At 31.5% G+C, this 21,816-nt stretch overlaps 2 protein-coding genes across 6 annotated transcripts; both read left to right on the top strand.

Moving 5' to 3' along the window:
- Positions 1–4,150: 4,150 nt before the first annotated feature.
- On the top strand, positions 4,151–9,452 carry LOC130962350 (CAAX prenyl protease 1 homolog). Its single transcript, XM_057888572.1, has 14 exons — positions 4,151–4,227; positions 5,278–5,425; positions 5,536–5,620; positions 5,709–5,804; positions 6,419–6,484; positions 6,644–6,742; positions 6,878–6,991; positions 7,090–7,200; positions 7,394–7,456; positions 8,012–8,104; positions 8,232–8,345; positions 8,591–8,662; positions 8,773–8,838; positions 9,047–9,452. The coding sequence occupies exons 1-14, from the start codon at positions 4,197–4,199 to the stop codon at positions 9,161–9,163; spliced, it is 1,275 nt and encodes a 424-aa protein (XP_057744555.1). The 5' UTR covers positions 4,151–4,196; the 3' UTR covers positions 9,164–9,452.
- Positions 9,453–11,026: 1,574 nt separating this feature from the next.
- On the top strand, positions 11,027–16,766 carry LOC130961770 (pentatricopeptide repeat-containing protein At5g18950-like). Of its 5 annotated transcripts, none has more exons than XM_057887773.1 (2): positions 11,027–14,197; positions 16,688–16,766. In XM_057887773.1, exons 1-2 carry the CDS (start codon positions 13,038–13,040, stop codon positions 16,743–16,745), a joined length of 1,218 nt encoding a protein of 405 aa, XP_057743756.1. In that variant the 5' UTR covers positions 11,027–13,037; the 3' UTR covers positions 16,746–16,766. The 5 variants fall into 5 exon arrangements, with proteins under 5 accessions (XP_057743756.1, XP_057743755.1, XP_057743752.1 ...); XM_057887772.1 differs by lacking the exon at positions 16,688–16,766 and adding an exon at positions 15,635–15,763; XM_057887769.1 differs by lacking the exon at positions 16,688–16,766 and having other exon boundaries at positions 11,029–11,993; positions 12,426–14,531.
- Positions 16,767–21,816: the final 5,050 nt, after the last annotated feature.

Here is a 21,816-nt window from a genome sequence, read left to right as displayed (position 1 = left end):
GCTGACAGTGATTGCACCTTTCAAGCTCTTGTTCAAGCTTCTGGATTTCTTGATTCATTGTGTTGACAATGAACTCCATTCTCTTGTTAATGTATCTGCAATAATATTTTTATTTCCTTTAATGTACTCGATTTTTATCGGATATTGTAATAAAAACATTTGCCATCTTACCAGACGACCCTGATTATAATCAGATTGTAAATTATATTTAATAAAACCTGTTAAATAACTTGAGTCTGTTCGTAATGTAAATTCCTTTGGCAGTAGATCAATCCTCCATTTCTTAATAGTTTTTATTGCTGCTAGAGTTTCTTTTTCATGGGTAGTATACCTCTGTTCTGTTGGTGTAAAAGTTCCAGAAATATATCTGCATAGTAATTCTTTTGAAGAATGTTTAGAATCTAGTGATTCTTTTTCTTTGTTCAAGCTTTTTTCAGCTTTTTTAGCTTTTAGACAACCTGACCAGGTTTTGTCTGAAGCATCTGTTTCTACTATTAAATAGTCATTTTCTTCTGGAATATAAAGTTCTGGAAGATTTTTACAAAGTTCTTTAATTTTTTGAATCTGCAGGCTATCCTTTTCTTCCCATTTCCAAATCTTTTTTATACTTATTTTTGAAAATAAGTTTTTAGTATAATCTGTTATATTCTTTAAAAATCCTTGATCAGAAATATAATTTATGCATCCTAAAAATCTTTGTAATTGTTTTCTATCTTCCATTTTATTAGGAAATAAATCTACTTTTTCTAATACATTTGGTTGAAGTTTTAATTTCCCTTCAGTAGATAGAATTAGTCCCAGAAATTCTATTTCTTGTTTTGCTAGCTTAGCTTTCTTTTTACTAAGGACTAACCCTTTTTCCTTACATCTTTCTAAGACAATTAGTAATTTTTGAAGATGATCTTCTTTATCTTGTTTTGTAAAGATTAATATATCATCAATGTAAACTAGAATAAATTCATTTAAATTTTTTAAATTTTCTTCCATAAATCTTTGATAAATACCTGGAGCTTGTTTTAGTCCGAATGGTAGGACATTCCATTCGTAGAGTAATACTCCTGTTGATTCTTTTGTTGGACAAGTAAAGGCAGTTAATTTCTTTGTTTCTTCGTCTAAACGAAGTTGCCAATATCCTGATTTTGCATCAAGCGATGAAAACCAAGTTGCTCCTTTGATCCTTTCTAGAATGGAATCCTTTCTTGGGAGCTTATGAGCATCACCTATGGTTGCTTCATTCATTTTTTTATAATTAATAACCATTCTTCGTTTTCCTCTTTTAATTTCGTTATTATTTTCAACATAGAAGGCTGGGGCCGCATGGGGGCTGTTACTTAGTCTTATAATTCCTTTATCCAAAAGATCCTTACATTCAGATGAAAATTCTTCCTTATCTCGAGCTGAATAGGGAATTCTATTTGGAACATTTATTTCCCTTGTAGGAACTTTTAGCTTAATGCTTATTAATTCTTTGTTTGTATTTTTAGTATCTAAAGGATTTTCAGCACAAACTTCATTTAAAAGTTCTTCTATTTTAATTTCAAGATCATTTTTTGGAGTTTTTATCTGGAAATATAGATTCAAATAACATTCTTCTAGAATCGAAAATATTTTGAATTTTAGAATTTCGTTTATAGTAGTAGTTGGGATTTTTATTAATTTTGCTCTTTGATTTAGAGAGGAATCATATGGGACTTTTAGAACTATATATGTTAACTCTTGGATAAAAGGGTGATATAGTTTTAGGAAATTATTTCCTATAATTAAATCTATTCCAGATTCTAATTTATATATAGATGGAATGATGAATCTGTAATTTTGAATGAAGACTTCAATCATTTCTGCTTTAAAATTAATTTTGTGTATGGATTTATCGGCTATTCTAATTCTTAGAGGATTTTCTAACTTTTTCCAGTTAAGTCTTATATTTGAACTTGCAAAACATTTTGTTGCCCCTGTATCTATGAAGGCATTAATAAATTTTTCTGTAATTTTTACAGTAATAAACGTAGCGCTATTACTCAGTTCCTGAGTTTGTTTCTGAGTCTGTTTCTGAGACATATTCAAAAATATATTTTAGTTCATCATCAGATTCTTCTAGAGGTTCCATAAAACAAGTTTTTGCAACTTCCAGTTGTTTAGTTAGGTCTTTTTTATCCTTCTTTTTTGGACATTCATTTGCATAATGTCCTTCTTCTTGACAATACCAACATTTACAGTTTTCTTTTTTATTTGGGCAATAGTTCTTTTGTTTTTTATTGATACTTCTTTCCCTAAAATATCTCTTTTTTCTCCAATTTGGATAATATTTTCTTTTTCTAAAGTGAAATTTTCTTTTTCTTTGGATATTTTTATAAGGATGGTATTTCCGAATATTTTTATTAGAACCATATTTTTGGGGAATTTCCTCATTATCTTGACAACAAATTCTAATTATATTATTAAATTTTCTCTGAGTAGCTTCTTGCATACAGCGATCTTTTATTTCCTCTCTTATAGCAAATGTTGCTCTACCAAAATTATTTTCAATTGTTTTATTATTTATTTCTCTTATAAATCTTCCCATAATAATTTCATTAGCAGGATATGGAAGTTTTGTGATATACATGCTAAGATAATGATTTTTATCTTCTTCTTTTAATTTATAATAGTATATTCTATATTCACAAATATAGGATTCTATATAGCAAAGATCGAATATCTGAATATTGGCCAAATGATTTTTTGCCTCTAAATATTCTTTTTCAGAAATTTCTTTTCTATGATTTATGACATTTTTTCCAAAAAATTCTTTGTATAGAACCCTCATTATGTGTGCTATTCTATCATAAGCTGTTGTTTTTTCAGCTAATTCTTCTATTATTTTATTATCTATTGATAACATATAATTTCTTATAGTTCCTTTAGTGTGGAATCCTATGAAATTCCAGATATCCATTTCAGATAAGTCATTTAATTTTGGGTTTGTATAAGCTTCTAATAGAAAAGAGTTCATCCAATCTTCGAAAATTTCTTTTTCATTCTTTTTGCAATCTAGATCAAGCATTTTTTCTCCTTCTAGCTCTTGAATTTTAGGAACATATTTAGATGGTATTTTAGTATATTTCGAATTTTTGCTTATAAAACCTTTTTTGAAGGCATAATTTTCAAAACCTGTTTCCCATTTAAATTGGGTTTGATTATTATTCCCAGATGTTCCAGCTTCATCTTTTACTTGTACTGGATGTACTGGTTCATCATCACTTGAATAGTCTAAAACATATTCTTCTCTTTCAGAAATTTCTGGTTCTTCTTTAATTTGAAATTCTTGTTCCATAAAATTGTCTTCTTGAGCCATTTTTAATTGTTTAAAAAGCATTGTAACTTCTTCTAATTTTTCATCAATATTCATAGTTTTAGAGGTGGCCTAATCTTTAGATTTGTTGTATCGATTTTATTTTGGACTTCTTCTTTCTTAGGAATTTCTTTTTGGAAATGTTTATCAAGAATCTGTTCAATTTTATTTATTATATTATGCTCTTCTTTTTCTTTATTTTTCTGAAATTTTAGAGAAACTAATGTTTCTTCTAGCATATCTATTATAGAATTTAATTGTGGATTAAAAGTATGATGAAGATGGGGATAATTGTCTCCATGATAACATTTTTTAGAAACTCCATGTGAAATATAAGTTTTTTCAGGTTTTTGAAGTCCTTCAATAAAATTTATAGTAAAATAAAGATTTTGAGAAAAATCATTTTGTATTGATTTTAAGAATTCAGTGTCATTACTATTAACATTGGTTAAAATCATTAATTTTTGATGTATTAGTTTTGATAAATTAATTATTTCTTCTCTTAAATCTTCTAATTTACTTTTTTTCATAAGGTGACGCTTTTCTTTGTGAAAGGTTACGGTTTTAGATTAAAAGTGTGGTTTTAGAATATGTGGTTTAGATTTTGCCACATAAGCACATCTTTAAAACAACATCTTTACCATATATTTCACCTATATATGTAGTATAACTGTTGTGTGTCTTAACTCTTAAGTAAAACTAATGAATGGTGTGTTGACCCAAAAGTCCAAAACACAAACGGGTCAACCCAACTCAAAACCTTAAACCCAAAACCCATTATATATAAGCGGATTGGAAAACTAGTATCAGCTGAAAAGAAAAAAGATCTTTCCTTTGCTCCTCTTCTTCTTCAGATACTTCAGCCATGGCGTTCCCTTATATGGAAGCTGTTGTCGGTGAGCTCCTTCTTCTTCTTCTTCCTTCCTCTTCTTCTTCTCTCTCTGCAATGGCACTGTCGTAATTTTCCATTTCCTTTTTTACAAGCTAGGAACCGTTTTCAATGAGCTGCTGTTAGCTTTGTTGATAGAAACTTGTTTCATTTATTTCATGGTATGAGAAAGTTTCCATTTGTGATGGGTTTTCATGTGAATGACTTGTGGGAAGCTTAGGTTTTTCTTCAACTTTTCTGGGTTCTGAATTCAGGGATTATCATAAAAATTTAGGGTTTGTTTTTTTGAATTTCTCCCTATAAGGTGAAATTTTTTTTTCCTTTAACCTTATGAGGATTATGAATCCTTCAATTTTAATGGGACCTGGGAGCTACGTGCATTTCTAGGAACATTTGAGTAAGAAGTGTTGAGTTTTATGGATAATTGATATGAAAAAAAAAAGGCAAAACCTTGTGAGCGATATACTCATAATTCTATATGTTCATATCTTTGTGGGAGCTAAATAGTGCATAGTAGACTAGTAGTTATAACTTCTAGCTAGAGTGAACTGAATTGGTCAAAAGCCACTCCTTGCAAAGTAATCAAATTCAAAGTTGACATAAACATGAATCATAAAAGCTCATTTTGTAAAACTGTAAGACTCAATTTATGGACCTAAACTGGTAAATGAGAGTTTGATAACATTGTGGCCTTTTTTTTAATATTATTTTTCCGATGCGACATCATTACCTTGTATTGCATTGCTACTCATTTTAGTGTTTCTTATAAGTTAGCTGGCTTTGGTAGTAAGATGAAGTCCTTAAGCATCTTAAACCAAAATAGAACATGTTGATTATACACTCGTGGCAATCTGCAGCGTTTTCTGGCTGCAGCTTCGAATAAATCAGGAAAATATCAATTAGAAAACGAAAAATTTGTTGGCAATGTCATATGAAGTGTTGATTCTGTATGGATTTACCCCAAATCAACCAATGTTGTGTATGACTGTTGTAGTATTACATGTCAGAAACATATAGGATATACCTGATATATGTTTTTCATCTGATCCATTTTCAGGGTTTATGATCTTTATGTACTTCTTTGAAACTTACTTGGATATACGACAACATAAGGCACTCAAACTTCCTACTCTTCCAAAGACTTTAGAAGGCGTAATCAGCCAAGATAAATTTTTGAAATCCAGGGCCTACAGTCTTGATAAAAGGTTTGTTATTTTGTTTATCTGATATTCGTAGGTCTTCCTGAAGTTTGCTTCTATAGTTTTATGTGTCTTGTTAATGTTCTTCTACATGGAGGTTTATTTACTTTTTTCAGCTACTTCCATTTTGTTCACGAGTTTGTAACAATAGTGATGGACTCCACAATCTTGTACTTTCGGGTGTTGCCCTGGTTTTGGAAGGTAAAAGTTCAATTCAGTGTTTTTTATGAAACCCAACATAGCAACTATATCATGAGTCTTGACCAATTAATCCTATTCTTGATTGCAGAAATCAGAACATTTGGTGACATTAGTAGGTCTGAATGCAGAAAATGAAATATTGCATACCCTTGGTTTTTTAGCTGGTGTCATGATCTGGTCACAGGTATGTACAAAAATGCTGCAAGACCTTTGATAGAAATAAGCTTTATTGATATCAATATTTACATCTTATATTCCATTCCAGTTTAAGTTTCTTTAGTCCATCTTGCAAAATTATGGAAATAAAGAGAGATGCAAACCATAAGAATTGAGTTGTTGGAATGAGATACGGCAGTGTGTTGAGTGTTACTTCCAATAGAAAATTGCCACTCAATATTCAAAGCAAATCTACTTGTGTTGCTCTGTTGTATTTAAATGAATGGTCGGCAACCATAACCAAAAAGCGAAAAACCTCAATGTTGCAAAGATGAGAGTTATTTTTTAAGGGTGGTCACAAATGACAAGAGAAGACCAGGAATAAGACCAGTAGAAGCCTTTGTAAGGTGTACAACAAAACGAAAAGCTGTTCAATAATTAGAGGTAGAGGGAGGCAAGGAAAAATTATTGATGACATTTAAGAATGAGTAAGGTTGAATGGCTTTGCAAACACGATTCACAAGAGGACTCAATGTTATTGTTCTTATCATGTATTAGAAGGCCTTGTCGCTTTTGTTGTAATTTTCAATTCACATCTTATATACAAATGAATGACCTAAGCTTTACTACTCGTTTTTGCAGATAACTGATTTGCCTTTCTCTCTGTACTCAACTTTTGTGATTGAGGCCCGTCATGGTTTTAACAAGGTTCATGCTCTTCCTTTGATGATCTTGTATTTCTTTATTGTTTTTTAAAATTATATTTCTGTTTAATGTCTTATTTTTCTAAATGATAATATTGACTAGCTTCTATACATTTCATCTTCATAATGGTTCATGTTGTTACTTTTTTCATCTATTGTACAGCAAACAATATGGTTATTCTTTAGGGACATGATCAAAGGAATGTTGATAGCCATTGTAATTGGTCCACCTATTGTGGCTGCAATTATTGTAATAGTGCAGGTAAGATCCTGAGCGCTGTTGAAACAACCATCACATGTAAACTTTTCGTTGCAATATTTACTGTCATACTGTATATGTTATTACTGTTATTGTAATTTTAGAGTGCTTATATTCTATCTTCTATGATATTTGCAGAAAGGAAGTCCTTACCTTGCTATCTATCTATGGGGATTCATGCTTGTTCTTTCTCTTGTGATGATGACAATTTATCCAGTCCTGATAGCTCCACTTTTCAACAAATTCACCCCAGTTAGTATTTCAAAATATTAAATATTTTAAGAACAGTTTATGAATGTGCAATATTTGATTTTTGATCACCATTCCCTTCATGTTTTGCTGGGGACCAGCTTCCCGAAGGTACACTCAGGGAGAAAATTGAGAAACTTGCTGCCTCTCTCAAGTTTCCATTAAAGAAGTTGTTCGTTGTTGATGGATCAACTAGGTCAAGCCACAGCAATGTAATGATTGAACTCCTTGAGATCTACTACTCCATTTCCTTTTCGTTTTCCTTTTTATTTGTTTATTTATTTATATGAGGATGGAACCACCACAGCTGAATAGTGGCATAGGCTACAGGATGTTTTTTCCCCATCATTTTTGTTGGGCTTTTGTTATTAAATTTTTCTCAATATATCATTACATATATTGCAGGCCTATATGTATGGATTCTTCAAGAACAAGCGGATTGTCTTATATGACACATTGATTCAGCAGGTTTGAGATTACTGTTTTAAAAATTATTTTCATGTTTGTGATTGTTACACTTTCTTCTGAGTACCTGTGAGGCTTTATGTAGTTATTTCTTTGAAAATCCTTCTTGCATTATTTCAAGCAGTGACATATTTAATAAATCTGGAATCCTTCTATGCATACGGTTGTCTTCTACTAATTGACTTGGTTTGGAAAAGTTAGTCTAGTTTAAGTTTGCATATTGAAGATTATAGCACTAATTTTTATTGTTTGAGAACTACTATATTTAAAAACTGAAAGAACCATATGACATGACATTATCATTGGGGGACCAAAATGCAGATTTACTTATCATATGATATGGTAGGAAATTACAGTTCTTTTCCTTGTATTTGGCTACCATATGGAGGGCCTCGTATCCCTCATCCTCCCCTCCAACAAAAAAATTTCTTTCTATCCATCTTAATGAAACTCTAACAAATGTTTGCAAACATTTCGGGAATATATTATTGATATCATATCTTTAGTTGTAAAGTAGTTGGTCATGGTTGATTCACATTATCAAATGTTGTTTTACAGTGCAAAAATGATGATGAAGTTGTAGCTGTTATTGCCCATGAACTGGGGCATTGGAAGCTTAACCACACTGTGTATTCGTTTGTTGCAGTGCAGGTCTGTGTAGTAGCATTCTTTTTCTCATAGAACATATTTACTTTAGTCTTCTCCTATCACATTGCTTTGAGCTATTTATCATCGAGTTGACTATTTTACCTGATGTATTCTCTTCTGATTGGTACAGGTTCTTACACTATTGCAATTTGGCGGATATACTCTTGTGAGGAACTCAAGCGACCTGTTTCGAAGTTTTGGATTTGATACACAGCCAGTCCTCATTGGACTAATCATATTTCAGGTATTTTTCAAAATCATGGTTGAGTTGAATAGTATAGCTACTTTCTGTCTGTCCATTGAAACCCCAAAAAAGACGAAGCATGTTATAAAGAAGCACTATAAAAGATGGCCACATTTGTACATTTTTTTCGGCTAGTTTACAATAGCTCGTTCACTCGAACCTCCTTGTTGACATTTCTTTACTGTAGTGTTTCAAATTTACTTAGAATGCCTTTGACATTTTCTTTTACCTGGCTTTATTGGCAGCATACTGTAATCCCCATCCAGCACCTTGTGAGCTTTGGTCTGAATCTCGTGAGCCGATCATTTGAATTCCAGGTTACTCCCTTTCCTTATTCAGCCATGTGTTAACAGTGGTGATGTTCTTGTTTTCTGTTTTCCAGTTTAAATCTCTCTCTTGTACTTATGTGTATCATCATCCAATGCAGGCTGATGCTTTCGCCAAGAAGCTTGGATACGCAGCTGAACTACGGGCAGGCCTTGTGAAACTACAGGTAATTCTATCTATTTGATGTTCTAGTTTCATATAAATGTATGTTTATGAATTTCGGCGATTCATCTGATTCATGATCTACTTAACATTTTATTCTTTGCTTGAAATTATGCAAAATTAATCAGTACATGGGTTTTGTTCCTGGTAAAAGATGGAGTAATCTTGAATCTTTAGTGCTGCATCTGATCGATTTTCTAATTGACTTTCAGGAGGAGAATCTATCAGCTATGAACACAGATCCATGGTACTCTGCATATCACTACTCTCATCCTCCTCTTGTTGAACGGTTGGCTGCGATCGACGAATCAAATAAGAAGGAAAAATAGGGAAAACAAACTATAGGTGAAGAGATTCAAAGCTTCATTGTACTCTAACTTGCTATGAATGAGTGCTACAATTTGTTTGTGTAGTATATAGGTTTCAATAGCAATGCTTTGATGCAGAGTTCAAAGTTGAATCTAAATGATTAAGGCTCAGATTAGAGTGAGAGGAAAATAGAAATGCCTTGGCTGTGAAATGAAACTGAATTGAAGGCCCTTTTGATGTCTTAGCATGCTATTTTTTTAATGACTAACACCATGCCTTAAAAAGATTATTTGATTTCTAGAGTCTGAATTTTGAGTAGTCTATAAGATTCTCTACTTTTCAGTTTCTGATGAAATTATTTAATGAAAGTAGATTACATTTACATTTACATTTCATTTTTAAATCTCAATTGATTGATTGAATATTCTTGCTCCTTTAAGTGGATGATAGTAAAGCATTGACAAAAAAGAAACCTTATCTTAAACCTTAAGTCTTCACTAGACAACATAGGAAGTTCAAAAAGTGATGCTCCTTTCTCATTCAAAGCTGTGGTTTGAACTTCACCTATATGATCCCTTATTTGTCCTTAATTGGCTTCCAACTTTTTAAAGAAAACACCAGACATCTGCTTCATATCTTTTATGACCTGCCCTACTTAGATGCTATCTATATCTGCCTTTAATTGGTAGCATCCCATTACTTTTAGTGTTATTTCTTTTGACCTGCCCCACTTTCTTCCACACTCTTCAATATTTTCAGTTATTTTATTTTAAACGTTTTTTACTTGTGTTTTTGATATTTTATATTCGTTGTGTGTTTATTTCATTATCTCATATTCTCTACGTATATTTTTGTACCCATGATATACTAAATCCAATAATACAATACAATAACAATTTTATCCTACTAAGTAGAATCGGCTAAATAAAATACCAATTATACAATAAATATAAAAGAAATTTAGTCACCGAAACATTTCTATTTTTTCCCCTCCTATATAAGGCATTCTTGAAAAAGCACTAGATTTTAGTGGCCTACATTATATGATATAATGCATGAGATTTTAGCACTGAACCACTTGCACCTCAAAAAAATACCTTAGTGATTAGTGAGCAACTTGATCAAATTACATGAATAAATTTTATTAAAAAAATTTCATAGTTGATCAGCAGTAAAATTAGTGGCAAAGAGCTCCAAATGGACCTCACTTTGTTTAGTGATTTAAAGATAAGATAAACTGATAAAGTGATTAAAAAAAAAGTTAAACAAGAGTGTGTAAGACTAAGTAATCCTATTATTTAAGAAATAAAAAACAACCAACATAAGACAAATAATATTTTTTTTAAGAAATGCCTTTTCGAACTTTCATGGTTTATTACGCTGTCTAAATCCATGGGGGCAATCCATTAATGGCGGCTATTTTTAATTACATTTTGTAAATTTGTCATGATTCACAAAGAATACTATATTCACTAGTTTATTAGAGTTAACTCTCATTTTTATTTTCTTAAATGTATACCTTCATGGAAACTTAGTAGTACAAGAAGAACAATTAAAAAAAATGAAATAATTGAATTAATTATTCATTCATAAATTGAACCTTGTTTCTAAATTACAACTACGTAATCAATCTTAACCTTCTTTGTACTCATTCTGAAACTTATTGCATATCTTAAGCCTAAAGAGAAAAAAAAAGATAATCGAAGTGTTACTATCAAAAACCAAAATCATAGTTTGTCTCACGTATTTAAACAAAAAAAAATTTCAGAAAAAAAATGTTTAGGTCCCACGTAACATTATCCACTTCGTACATTATGCAATTTTTTTTCGTAGAATAAAATAGGATGTATGCTTGCTATAATCACTAGCATTTTACCATTGAATGTTCCAGGAAGCTTAGAAGTTATAAGTCTCACGATCATTTATGAAGTCATTTACAATCCTAATTGTGCAATTTATCAAACAAAATCCAATGATGTAAAAAAGCCCAAGTGTGTTAAAGCCATTCCCTAGAACCCTTGCTAAGAAGTTTATATCCCTTCGAAACCTTGCCTTCAACACATAACGCCTTTACTAGGTATCCAACACTCTCAACATCAATGTTAGCCACAACACCAGATTTCAATATACGTCCATACAATGTTCAAATCAGATCAGTCCTTCCAACCTTCAAACAACTCAATAGAGATATCTTCCAAGTTTTCACTGACGGAACTGCTAAGGCACTTTATGTAACCCTCTCATGAATGAGGCGCAGGGTTAAAATTAGGGAAATCAAGTAAGATCTTTGCAGCTTTAAATACCCCGGTATCTACAAGTTGATCAAATAGGGCACTGCACGAATATTAGTCCGGTGAGAAGCCACAAGAAGAATAAAGCCAGATCAAAAATTAAAGGGAGAGGAACCATTCTGGTGGGTCAGGTAATGTAGGAAGAAAGAATGGTCTTTGAAATTGAAAGATGGGTATTGGGAAAGAAGGGTAGTCTCCCATAGCTTTGTGCGAGTAACTCTGCAAATTTCTGCATAACCTCTAGAACGCATATCAAATGCAGAGTAATTGATCTTGCGCTCGGACAACACCGCGATGGGAGACTACCCTTCTTTCCCAATACCCATATCTCTCCCTTCGATTCTTTCACTGGCTTAGTTCTACTTGTGGCTTCTCACCGAACCAATCTTCGTGCAATGTCCTCTTTGATGAACTTGTGGATGCTGGGGGCATCTAAAGCTGCAAAGGCCTTGCTTGATTGTCCTGAATTTAACCCCGGGTCTCATTCATTGAAGGGTTACCAGTGGTGGAATGGTTGAAGATGCACTCCATGTGTTTGTGCTTTATTGTATATTAATCTGTAATTGGCAGTTGTTGCTGTTAATTGGATTTTTTTTCTAGTTATTGTATATTGATCTGTTTTGACTTTTGATGCTGACGTTGTGAGTTGCGACAAAAGTATGTGATTGATGCTTTATTGGATATTGATCTACTTGATCTGTTTTGATGCTTTATTGATGCTTGGTTATGTTTATTTGGTGAATTTGATACTGAATTTGCTGAATTTAATTGCATGCCTTATGAGTAGAAAATTGTTTTAATCGATTAGATTTTATAATTTATTATATATGCAATCAAAAACTATGTTTTTGATCAAATTGTGTATTGTGTGGTTACTTAGATTGTTGGTGAAACCTGCCTGTAAAATTAAGATAGGAAATGATTAAATATTTAACCATTATCACAGCTTTCTAAAGTTTGTATGACAGTATAAATCATTCCGCTGTTGCAGGCATAGGAGCCTTGATGTTATCACACTTCCCATGCTTCTATTTCATTGAAGGTGGAGAAAATATAAGATCATTATTCGGTGATGATGTTTTAGCTTCTTCCATATACAAAAACCCATCACAATGATCAGGGCAATAACACGTTCACATTCTCTTATTACACCCCTCCGCCATAGCGCTCCCCAAACCTGTCAAACCCAATTCCGAAACCTCACATTGGAGACCAAAGATGGGGATCATGCTGGCAACATCAACTCAAATGCCAAAGATCGTAACTTTGTTGATTTCGTCATCGAAATTTGCAGAGTCACTCGGACAACACCGCGTTGGGAGACTACCCTTCTTTCCCAATACCCATCTTTCGATTTCAAAGACCCTTCTTTCTTCCTACATTACCTGACCCACCAGCACAATGCGTTCCTCTCCCTTCGATTCTTTCACTGGCTTTGCTCTAGTTGTGGCTTCTCACCGGACCAATCTTCATGCAGCGCCCTCTTTGATGAACTTGTGAATGCTGGGGCATCTAAAGCTGCAAAGGCCTTGCTTGATTGCCCGGATTTTAACCCTGGGCCTCATTCATTGGAGGTTACATAAGGTGCCTTAGTAGTGGTGGAATGGTTGAAGATGCACTCCATGTGTTTGATAAATTGCAAAAGGTTGGATTTTGTCCGTCAGTGGAAACTTGGAAGAAATCTCTATTGGGTTGTTTGAAGGTTGGGAGGATTGATCTAGTTTGGACATTGTATGGGCGTATGTTGGAATCTGGTGTTGCGGCTAACATTGATGTTGAGACTGTTGGATATCTGGTAAAGGCGTTATGTGTTGAAGGCAAGGTTTCGAAGGGATATGAACTTCTTAGGCAGGTTCTAGGGAATGGCTTGAGTCCTGACAATACTGTTTTTAACACACTTATTAGAGGGTTCTGTAAGAATGGAGAGTATGATAGGGTATCTGAGATCCTTCATATCATGATTGCCAAGAAGGGTAATCCAGATATCTTTACTTACCAAGAAGTCATCAATGGACTCTTGAAAGAGAACAATTCTGAGGGATTGCGGGTTTTCAATGATATCAAGGATAGAGCGTATTTCCCTGATAGAGTCATGTACACAACAGTGATCGAAGGCCTCTGCAAGAAGGGACAGCTTGGTGTCGCAAGGAAGTTGTGGTTTGAGATGATTCAAAAAGGGCTACTTCCTAATGAGTATACCTATAATGTAATGTTACATGGGTATTGTAAGGCTGGTGAACTTGTTGAGGCAAAGAAGCTCTTTAATGATATGCGTTCTAGAGGTTATGTAGGAAACACATTCAACTACACCACAATGATTTCGGGTTTGTGTTCACATGGTGAGGCACATAAAGCATGGGTCTTGTTTCAAAAAATGCCTCAAAGGGGTGTGGTTCGTGATTTGATCACTTACAATTCTTTGATTAATGGACTTTGCAATGAGGGGGATCTTGTTAAGGCAACAAAACTTTTTAATGAACTTCAGACACAGGGTTTACAGCCATCGGCTTTCACTTTTACTCCTCTTATAAAAGGACTTTGTAGATTTGGAGAAACGCAGGAGGCAATCAGGTTATGGAATGATATGCGCGATCGGCATTTAATACCACCCTCTATTACACACGACCATATTATTAAGGGGTTATGTAAAGAAGGCAATTCTGCAGAGGGAATGAAATGGCTGCGAAGAATGGTGAGATGGGAGCTAAAACCAGTGCGGAAGACTTTGGAGATCCTGATTTGCACTCTATCACAAGAGAAAAGGTTAGATGATGTTTTGATTGTCTTAGATTCAATGTTTAGATTGGGATATACACTTGAACATAGCACAATTCATTTTTTAGTGACGATATTTAACTGGAAAAATGATTGCTTTACTAGTTTATGTTTGGAGAAGATATTAGGAAATAAAAGATAAGTTGATGTTGTGTATATCTGACTTTGTAACATCTTTTTCCAATAGAATGAAGAAATTGAGTATCTCTTGTAAGCTTTTGAGACCAAAAACCTTGTTGACGCTTTCCATTGTTTCAATGTGTTCTTCTTGTCCAGTGAAATAAATACCTCTAAATGAAGCAAACGAAATTATTACTATCGATTTGAGTTGAGTTATTAGTGATTATAGCAAGCATACATCCTATTTTATTCTATCTTATAACATTCTACTAAAAGAAAGATATTCTCAAAGTGATTTTATTATGGGATTTCCTTAGATGTGCCTAGCCATGCTAATACTTGGATAATCCATGTCTAAGGCCTACGTTAATGCGCTGATTTTATCATATTAGTTTTACATATAATTGTTTGTATTTGTCATATTCTCCTACTTTTTAATAATGTAAATTCACTGATTTTCGCATCTGAACATTCTGTGCGAATTACTAAACAATTTTAAAGTTATTTGTCTCAATTTGAGTATCGATTCCTGTTTGTTTTAAATCGACACCAGTAACATGTTTGTTCAAGAAACATTTGGTGTTCATTAAACAGAGAAGCAAAAACTTATTGAAATTAACCAAGTTGGAAAAAGATTAATTTAAATAATTGGGAAAATTAATAATAGTAACGATAATAAAAATAATGACGGAAGGAAATAATATAAATAACGAAAGCAAGAATAATGATATGATAGTAACATGAATGAGTGCCATGCAATATTATTCTTATAATCATCTGAATGTTTTTTCTCAATATAGTTGAGCTATTTTTTTAAGATAATAATCTTGCTCATTGAAAACTACAATAGAATCGATTATGATGTGTACAAAATCAAAGTACACAAAAAGAGACTACATCAAAAGCTCCTTTGAATACTAGCATAAATTAAAATAAAATATAGCCACAACATAGATAATTAGATATATATATATATATATATATATATATATATATATATATATATATATATAGGTATTTTAGGCATGAATTTCTTACTCCCACTTTTGTAAGAAAGAATTATTAGCCAATACTAAAATATTTATAAAAAAATTTCTTTTTTTTTATTTTTAAAAAAATCAATAATTAGATATTGACCTCTCTAGATATTCTTTTTACATATTTTTCTTTTTTCTTTTTATTTCCAAATTCAAAAAGAAAAAAAAAAAATTTTTTCTCTACTAGATTTTTGCCTCTTCCACTCATTGATGGTTGTTCTATGTTTCTCTCCATCTACAATCTCACTATGTTCCTCTCCATCTGCAGTCTCATTTGTTCTCTGATCCTCTTCCTGCACCGTGTTTGTTCTCTGATCCTCGACGCCGCAACACGTTTCCGTAGCCAAGGAGTAGAGAACAACCTTATTTAATATTTATCCATTTATATTCTGACTTATGTATAAAAATATGATTATTACTTACTAAATGTATATTTAAATTATTTTTTATTATAAAACAAAGAGAATGTATATTTGATTGTTAAAAAAATACTAATATCAAAATAGTATTTATTAGAAGGAAAGAAAAAATAAAAGAAAAGAAAAAATGACCCATTTTATTATTCTAGGTATTCCATCCAATCAATTTCTTTAAGATGTTGGAAGCCAATTAAGGACACATAAGGGATCATATAGGTGAAGTTCAAACCATTGCTTTGAATGAGAAAGGAGCATCACTTTATCCCTTGCTTGCCATTGAAATTTCTCTTTTGAATTCTTTATAACTCACTAAGCTTTAGTTTGAGCATTATATGTCAAACATAAAGATTAAAGTAGCGAATAATGCATATTTTTGAAGCTCCTATGTTGTCTAGTGAAGACTTGAGGTTTAAGATAAGGTTTCTTTTTTGTCAATGCTTTACTATCATCCACTTAAAGGAGCAAGAATATTCAATCAATCAATTGAGATTTAAAAATGAAATGTAAAGGTAATCTACTTTCATTAAATAATTTCATCAGAAACTGAAAAGTAGAGAATCTTATAGACTACTCAAAATTCAGAACTATAGAAATCAAATACTCCTTTTTAAGGCATGGTGTTAGTCATTAAAAAAATAGCATGCTAAGACATCAAAAGGGCCTTCAATTTAGTTTCATTTCACAGCCAAGGCATTTCTATTTTCCTCTCACTCTAATCTGAGCCTTAATCATTTAGTTTCAACTTTGAACTCTGCATCAAAGCATTGCTATTGAAACCTATATACTACACAAACAAATTGTAGCACTCATCATAGCAAGTTAGAGTACAATGAAGCTTTGAATCTCTTCACCTATAGTTTGTTTTCCCTATTTTTCCTTCTTATCTGATTTGTCAATCGCAGCCAACCGTTCAACAAGAGGAGGATGAGAGTAGTGATATGCAGAGTACCATGGATCTGATAGATTCTCCTCCTGAAAGTCAGAATTAGAAAATCAATCAGATGCAGCACTAAAGATTCAATATTACTCCATCTTACCAGGAACAAAACCCATGTACTGATTAATTTTGCATAATTTCAAGCAAAGAATAAAATGTTAAGTATATCATGAATCAGATGTATCGCTGAAATTCATAATGATACACATAATTACAACAGAGAGTCAAATATAGTTTTATTGCCTTTTTTATTTTTTTAATTCTAATTAACATTGATTGTGTTTTTTTTTTGTGTTTTTTTAATATTTATTTTTAGAAATTTTTTGAAATATTTTTACAAGTGATACATTTTTATGCATTTAATTTCATAAACATTTTTATGTTTGGGAGAATTTTTTATTATACCTTTTTTCGTGTTTTTTTATTTTTTATATTTTTGATTAGTTACTTTATAAATACATTTTTTGTTCTCCTTTTTATTGGAATAAAATTAGTAAGTAGTTTATCCTTATTTGTTACTCTCTTTTATTTATCTCTTAATTTCTTGATTGTATATTTTATTGTTTTCTTTTTAGCATAATTTTCCAAGTTTATCATGCCTTATCTCTTTTTGGGTATTTAGTTAAATAAATAATTAGCCTATGTTGTATCTTCATTGGAATATGATATATTTATTCATTGAAAATCTAATTATATAGGAAGTCTATTAAAATCATGATATTTAAACAAAAATGTGTGCTCATTATATGAGCCTGACATCCCCTAAATCTATACATAGGCTTTTTTATTTTGATTCTCTTTTCTCTTACATTGATTTCATGTTGTTTTTGTTATTTTCATGTTCTTTCTCTTCCTCTTTTCCGTCTTTGTCTTCTCTTTCTATTCTCTTTATTACTTATATCTATTACCGCTAGTTTAGGATTTATAGAGAAGATTGCTCACTTAATATACTAATTATTTGAATGAGGTTAGGATGTGAAAAAATAAATTATATGACAAGTAATTGATTTTTGAATATTAAATAGATTTTTAAAATATGAATGGCATTAAATGATTCTTTAACCTATATACTATTTTAATTATAACTGTAAACATGATTTTTTGGCCTTCGATGATTTTATTACTGTTGCTTCAAATTCTTTTAGGTGGATTTATTAATATTTTTTTAATTGATCTTTACCGAATAATTGTTTATAATGTGCTAATTAGGATAATCTGCTATAAAGATAGAAGAGAATAGTTGACAAATTAGTCTGTACTATAGTAATAATATTCTAAATAGATTGACTATGTCTATTTTTTTAAAAGAGATCACCTTGACATATTTTTCATTCTGAATATGCTCTATCCTATATTAAATATTAAAAATATGTTGTATACGCCTGTTAAAATTATAATATTTAAACTAATACTACATGTGCTCGTTGTAGACTCTTCCTTTCTTTTGGTCTTCCATTTCTCTTTCTTCCTTTTATATTCCTCTTCTCTTTTTTATCTTGTCTTTTTTCATCTTCTCTATCTCCTGCGCAATTTTTGATACATTTATTTGAAGTATATATCTGACACTATTAGGTTAGGATTTATAGGGAGTTGTCTTGATTTACATGCTATTTTTTATATCTCTTGTTATATTTCTCTCCTGCTATTAGGTTAGAGGATATGGTTTCAAGTCTGTCCTTCTCATTCTTTGATCTGATAGTGGCGGTTATGAAGATCTTGGATTAGATATTGGATGTTAGTAGGTATAGACTAATCTAAGGTTTATATTGTGTATTTTGAATATTCGATCAGTTTCAAATATCTATTAGTTGTTTTCTTTCTTTTTTCTCCCAAATTAAAAAGTTTAACTATTTTAAAAATTTAAGTTTTTCAGTTGTATACTGTTAGATATATCCCTCCCTCCCCATTTTTATTTGGTGAATACTATGGTGCTTAAAAGGTAGTGTCTATTTACTAAAAAATGTTAAAAAATAATATTTAATTTAAAAGATATAACAATAAATAATTTTTAAAAAATCAAAACTTACTACAAAAGGTAAGTTAGGCAAAATTTAGGCACCATAGAATTGACTTTTTTATCTTGTGTGTATCTTCGTTGGAATATGATATATTTTTCATTAGAAATCTAATTATATAGGAAGCTTACTAAAATAATGATATCTAAACAAAAAGGTGTGCTCATTACCTAAACTAGCCATCCCCTATATCTATGTATAGACTTTTTTGTTTTGATTCTTGCCTTTTTCCTTACGCTGACTTCATGTTTTTGTTAGCTTCATGTTCTCTCTCTTTTCTTTCAATTCTCTTTATTGTTTATATCTATTGCTGTTTTTCTTCCAATTCTCATAGCTTAGAATTTATAGAAAAAATTGCTCACTTAATATACTAATTATTTGAATGAGGTTTAGGATGTAAAAAAAAAATTATATGTTCAAGTAATTGATTTGTGAATATTAAATATGTTTTTAAAAGATGAATGACATTAAATGATTCTCTAATCTATAAATTATTTTGATGATAATAAAAAATAAATAATTTTTTGGCCTTTCAAAATTTTGTTACAGTTGCTTCAATTTCTTTTAAGTAGATTTACTAACTTTTTTTAACTTAAGTGAATAATTGTTTATAATGTGCTTAGAGGGGTTGTCTTGATTTACGTGCTTTTTTACATTTTTTTGTTATATTTCTTCCTGCTATTAGGTTATAGTATAGGGTTCCAAATCTATTTTTCTATTCTTCGATATGATAGTGGCGGTTATGAAGATCTTGGATTAGATATTGGAGGTTTGTAGATATAGACTAATTTAGGGTATACTGTGTATTTTGAATGTTCAGTTTCAAATATCTATTAGTTGTTTTCTTTCTCTTTTCTCCCAAATTAAAAAGTTTAACTGTTTCAAAGATTAAAGTTTCTCAGTTGTATATTGTCAGATATACTCATCCCTCTCCATTTTTTTTATCGGGTAAAATATATTTTTTGTCCCTGAAGTTTACTAAAAGTTTCAAAAATACCCCTGAGTTTTAATTTGTTTCACTCGGCAACAGCCCCATCCCTCACTCCCTCTCTGACAGTCTCCTCCGTCGTGTACTCTACCTCCAGAACAACTCCCTCTCCAGCCACCTTTCTCCGCTACTCCTCAACCTCACCAACCTCTAGGACTCAACCTCGCCAACCTCCAGCTACTCAACCTTGCTCACAACCTCCTCTCCAGCAACATTCTCCGGCGACATTCCAATGAACTTCTCCAAATCTCAACTACGCCAACTCATCAACTTGTTCTATAATGGCTTTTTCGGTGGGATTTCGGTCACCATCGGAACTCTAAAGAAGTTCGAGCATCTTTGGCTTGACTCCAACAACTTTCATGGAACCTTACCTTCAACACTTGCAAACTGAAAGATACGAAACGCCCCATGAGAAGAGAAGGTTGTTGATTCCCAACATGATTCCGACGAAGATTGATAAAGGTAGGATCTTTTTGTTGAAATCTTTGAGAGCATGTTTGAAGATACGGTACCCACAAAGAGGAGAAGGTAATTGAGAATCAGAAGGGACATGTACCTCTTGTTTGTTATGGAGTTTTGATCCGTTGTTGCATGGAGCTGTTGTTGTGTTTTGTTGTTGTTGATGTTGTCGTTGCCCATTTTTTATTTTGCTTCTTCTTAAATGTTGATGGATTTGATTTCAAGTACTTCATAGTTCTTGTTGGTTGGAGTCATGGTCAGAGATCGGTGGTGGAATGATGGGTCTTGTAGTGGAGTCTTCTCCATGGAAGAGAGAAGGAGGATTTGATATACATCACTTGCAGTGGCCGGAGTTGGGGCGCAAATAGCGGCGGGAGTGTTGGGTAGTTGTTGTTCTTGATGATGATGAAAGAGAATAGGGTTTGGGGGTATTATTGAAAAAAATTAATGTTGACCATAGTTTGACCAAAAAAATTGAAGATAAGGATAAAATTGAAGCAAATCAAAAACATTAAGGATAAAATTGAAACAAATTAAAATTTAGGGGTATTTTTGAAACTTATAATAAATACTATTTTAATATTAGTATTTTTTTAACAATCAAATATACATTCTCTTTGTTTTATAATAAAAAAAATAATTTAAATATACATTTAGTAAGTAATAATCATATTTTTATACATAAGTTAGGAGTATAAATGGATAAATATTAAATGAGGTTGTTCTCTAATCCTTGGCAGCAGAAGCGTGTTGCGGCATCGAGGATTAGAGAATAAATACGGTGCAAGAAGAGGATTAGATGGAGGGAACATAGAACAACCATCACTAGTGAGACAGGCAAAAATTTAGAGCAAAAAGTTTTTTTTTTTAAATTTGGAAATAAAAGAAAAAAAAAATGTGTAAAAAGAATAACTATATGAGTCAATATCAAATTACTGATTTTTTAAATATTTTAGTATTGGCTAATAATTCTTTCTTACAAAAGTGGGAGTAAGAAATTCATGCCTAAAATACCTATATATCTAATTATCTATGTTGCGGCTATATTTTATTTTAATTTATGCTAGTATTCAAAGGAGCTTTTGATGTAGTCTCTTTTTGTGTACTTTGATTTTGTACACATCATAATAAATTCTATTGTAGTTTTCAATGAGAAAGATTATTATCTTAAAAAAAATAGCTCAACTATATTGAGAAAAAACATTCAGATGATTATAAGAATAATATTGCATGGCACTCATTCATGTTACTATCATATTATTATTCTTGCTTTCGTTATTTATATTATTTCCTTCCGTCATTATTTTTATTATCGTTACTATTATTAATTTTCCTAATTATTTGAATTAATCTTTTTTCAACTTTGCTACTGTACATAAAAATTAGCTACTAAATTAGTTATTTATATAAAATATATATTAAAATATAAAATAAATTAAATATTTATATTTATATTCAAATGTATGATTACTTAATTTCAAGAAGTTTTTGCTTCTCTGTTCAATGAACACCAAATGTTTCTTGAACAAACATGTTACTGGTGTCGATTTAAAACAAACATGAATCGATACTCAAATTGAGACAAATAACTTTAAAATTGTTTAGTAATTCGCACAGAATGTTCAGATG

Source organism: Arachis stenosperma, chromosome 2 (genome assembly GCF_014773155.1).
Source record: "Arachis stenosperma cultivar V10309 chromosome 2, arast.V10309.gnm1.PFL2, whole genome shotgun sequence".
NCBI lineage: Eukaryota > Viridiplantae > Streptophyta > Magnoliopsida > Fabales > Fabaceae > Arachis > Arachis stenosperma.
Note: the sequence above shows the minus strand (reverse complement) of the source record. Positions and strands in the feature narration are given on the sequence as shown.

Coding starts and splice junctions, on each gene's coding strand:
- LOC130961770 (XM_057887769.1), top strand. CDS start 13,038: ATGGTTGAAGATGCACTCCATGTGTTTGATAAATTGCAAAAGGTTGGA.
- LOC130962350 (XM_057888572.1), top strand. CDS start 4,197: ATGGCGTTCCCTTATATGGAAGCTGTTGTCG. Junction 7,457..8,011: donor ATGACACATTGATTCAGCAG/GTTTGAGATTAC, acceptor GTTGTTTTACAG/TGCAAAAATGATGATGAAGT. Junction 8,105..8,231: donor ATTCGTTTGTTGCAGTGCAG/GTCTGTGTAGTA, acceptor TGATTGGTACAG/GTTCTTACACTATTGCAATT.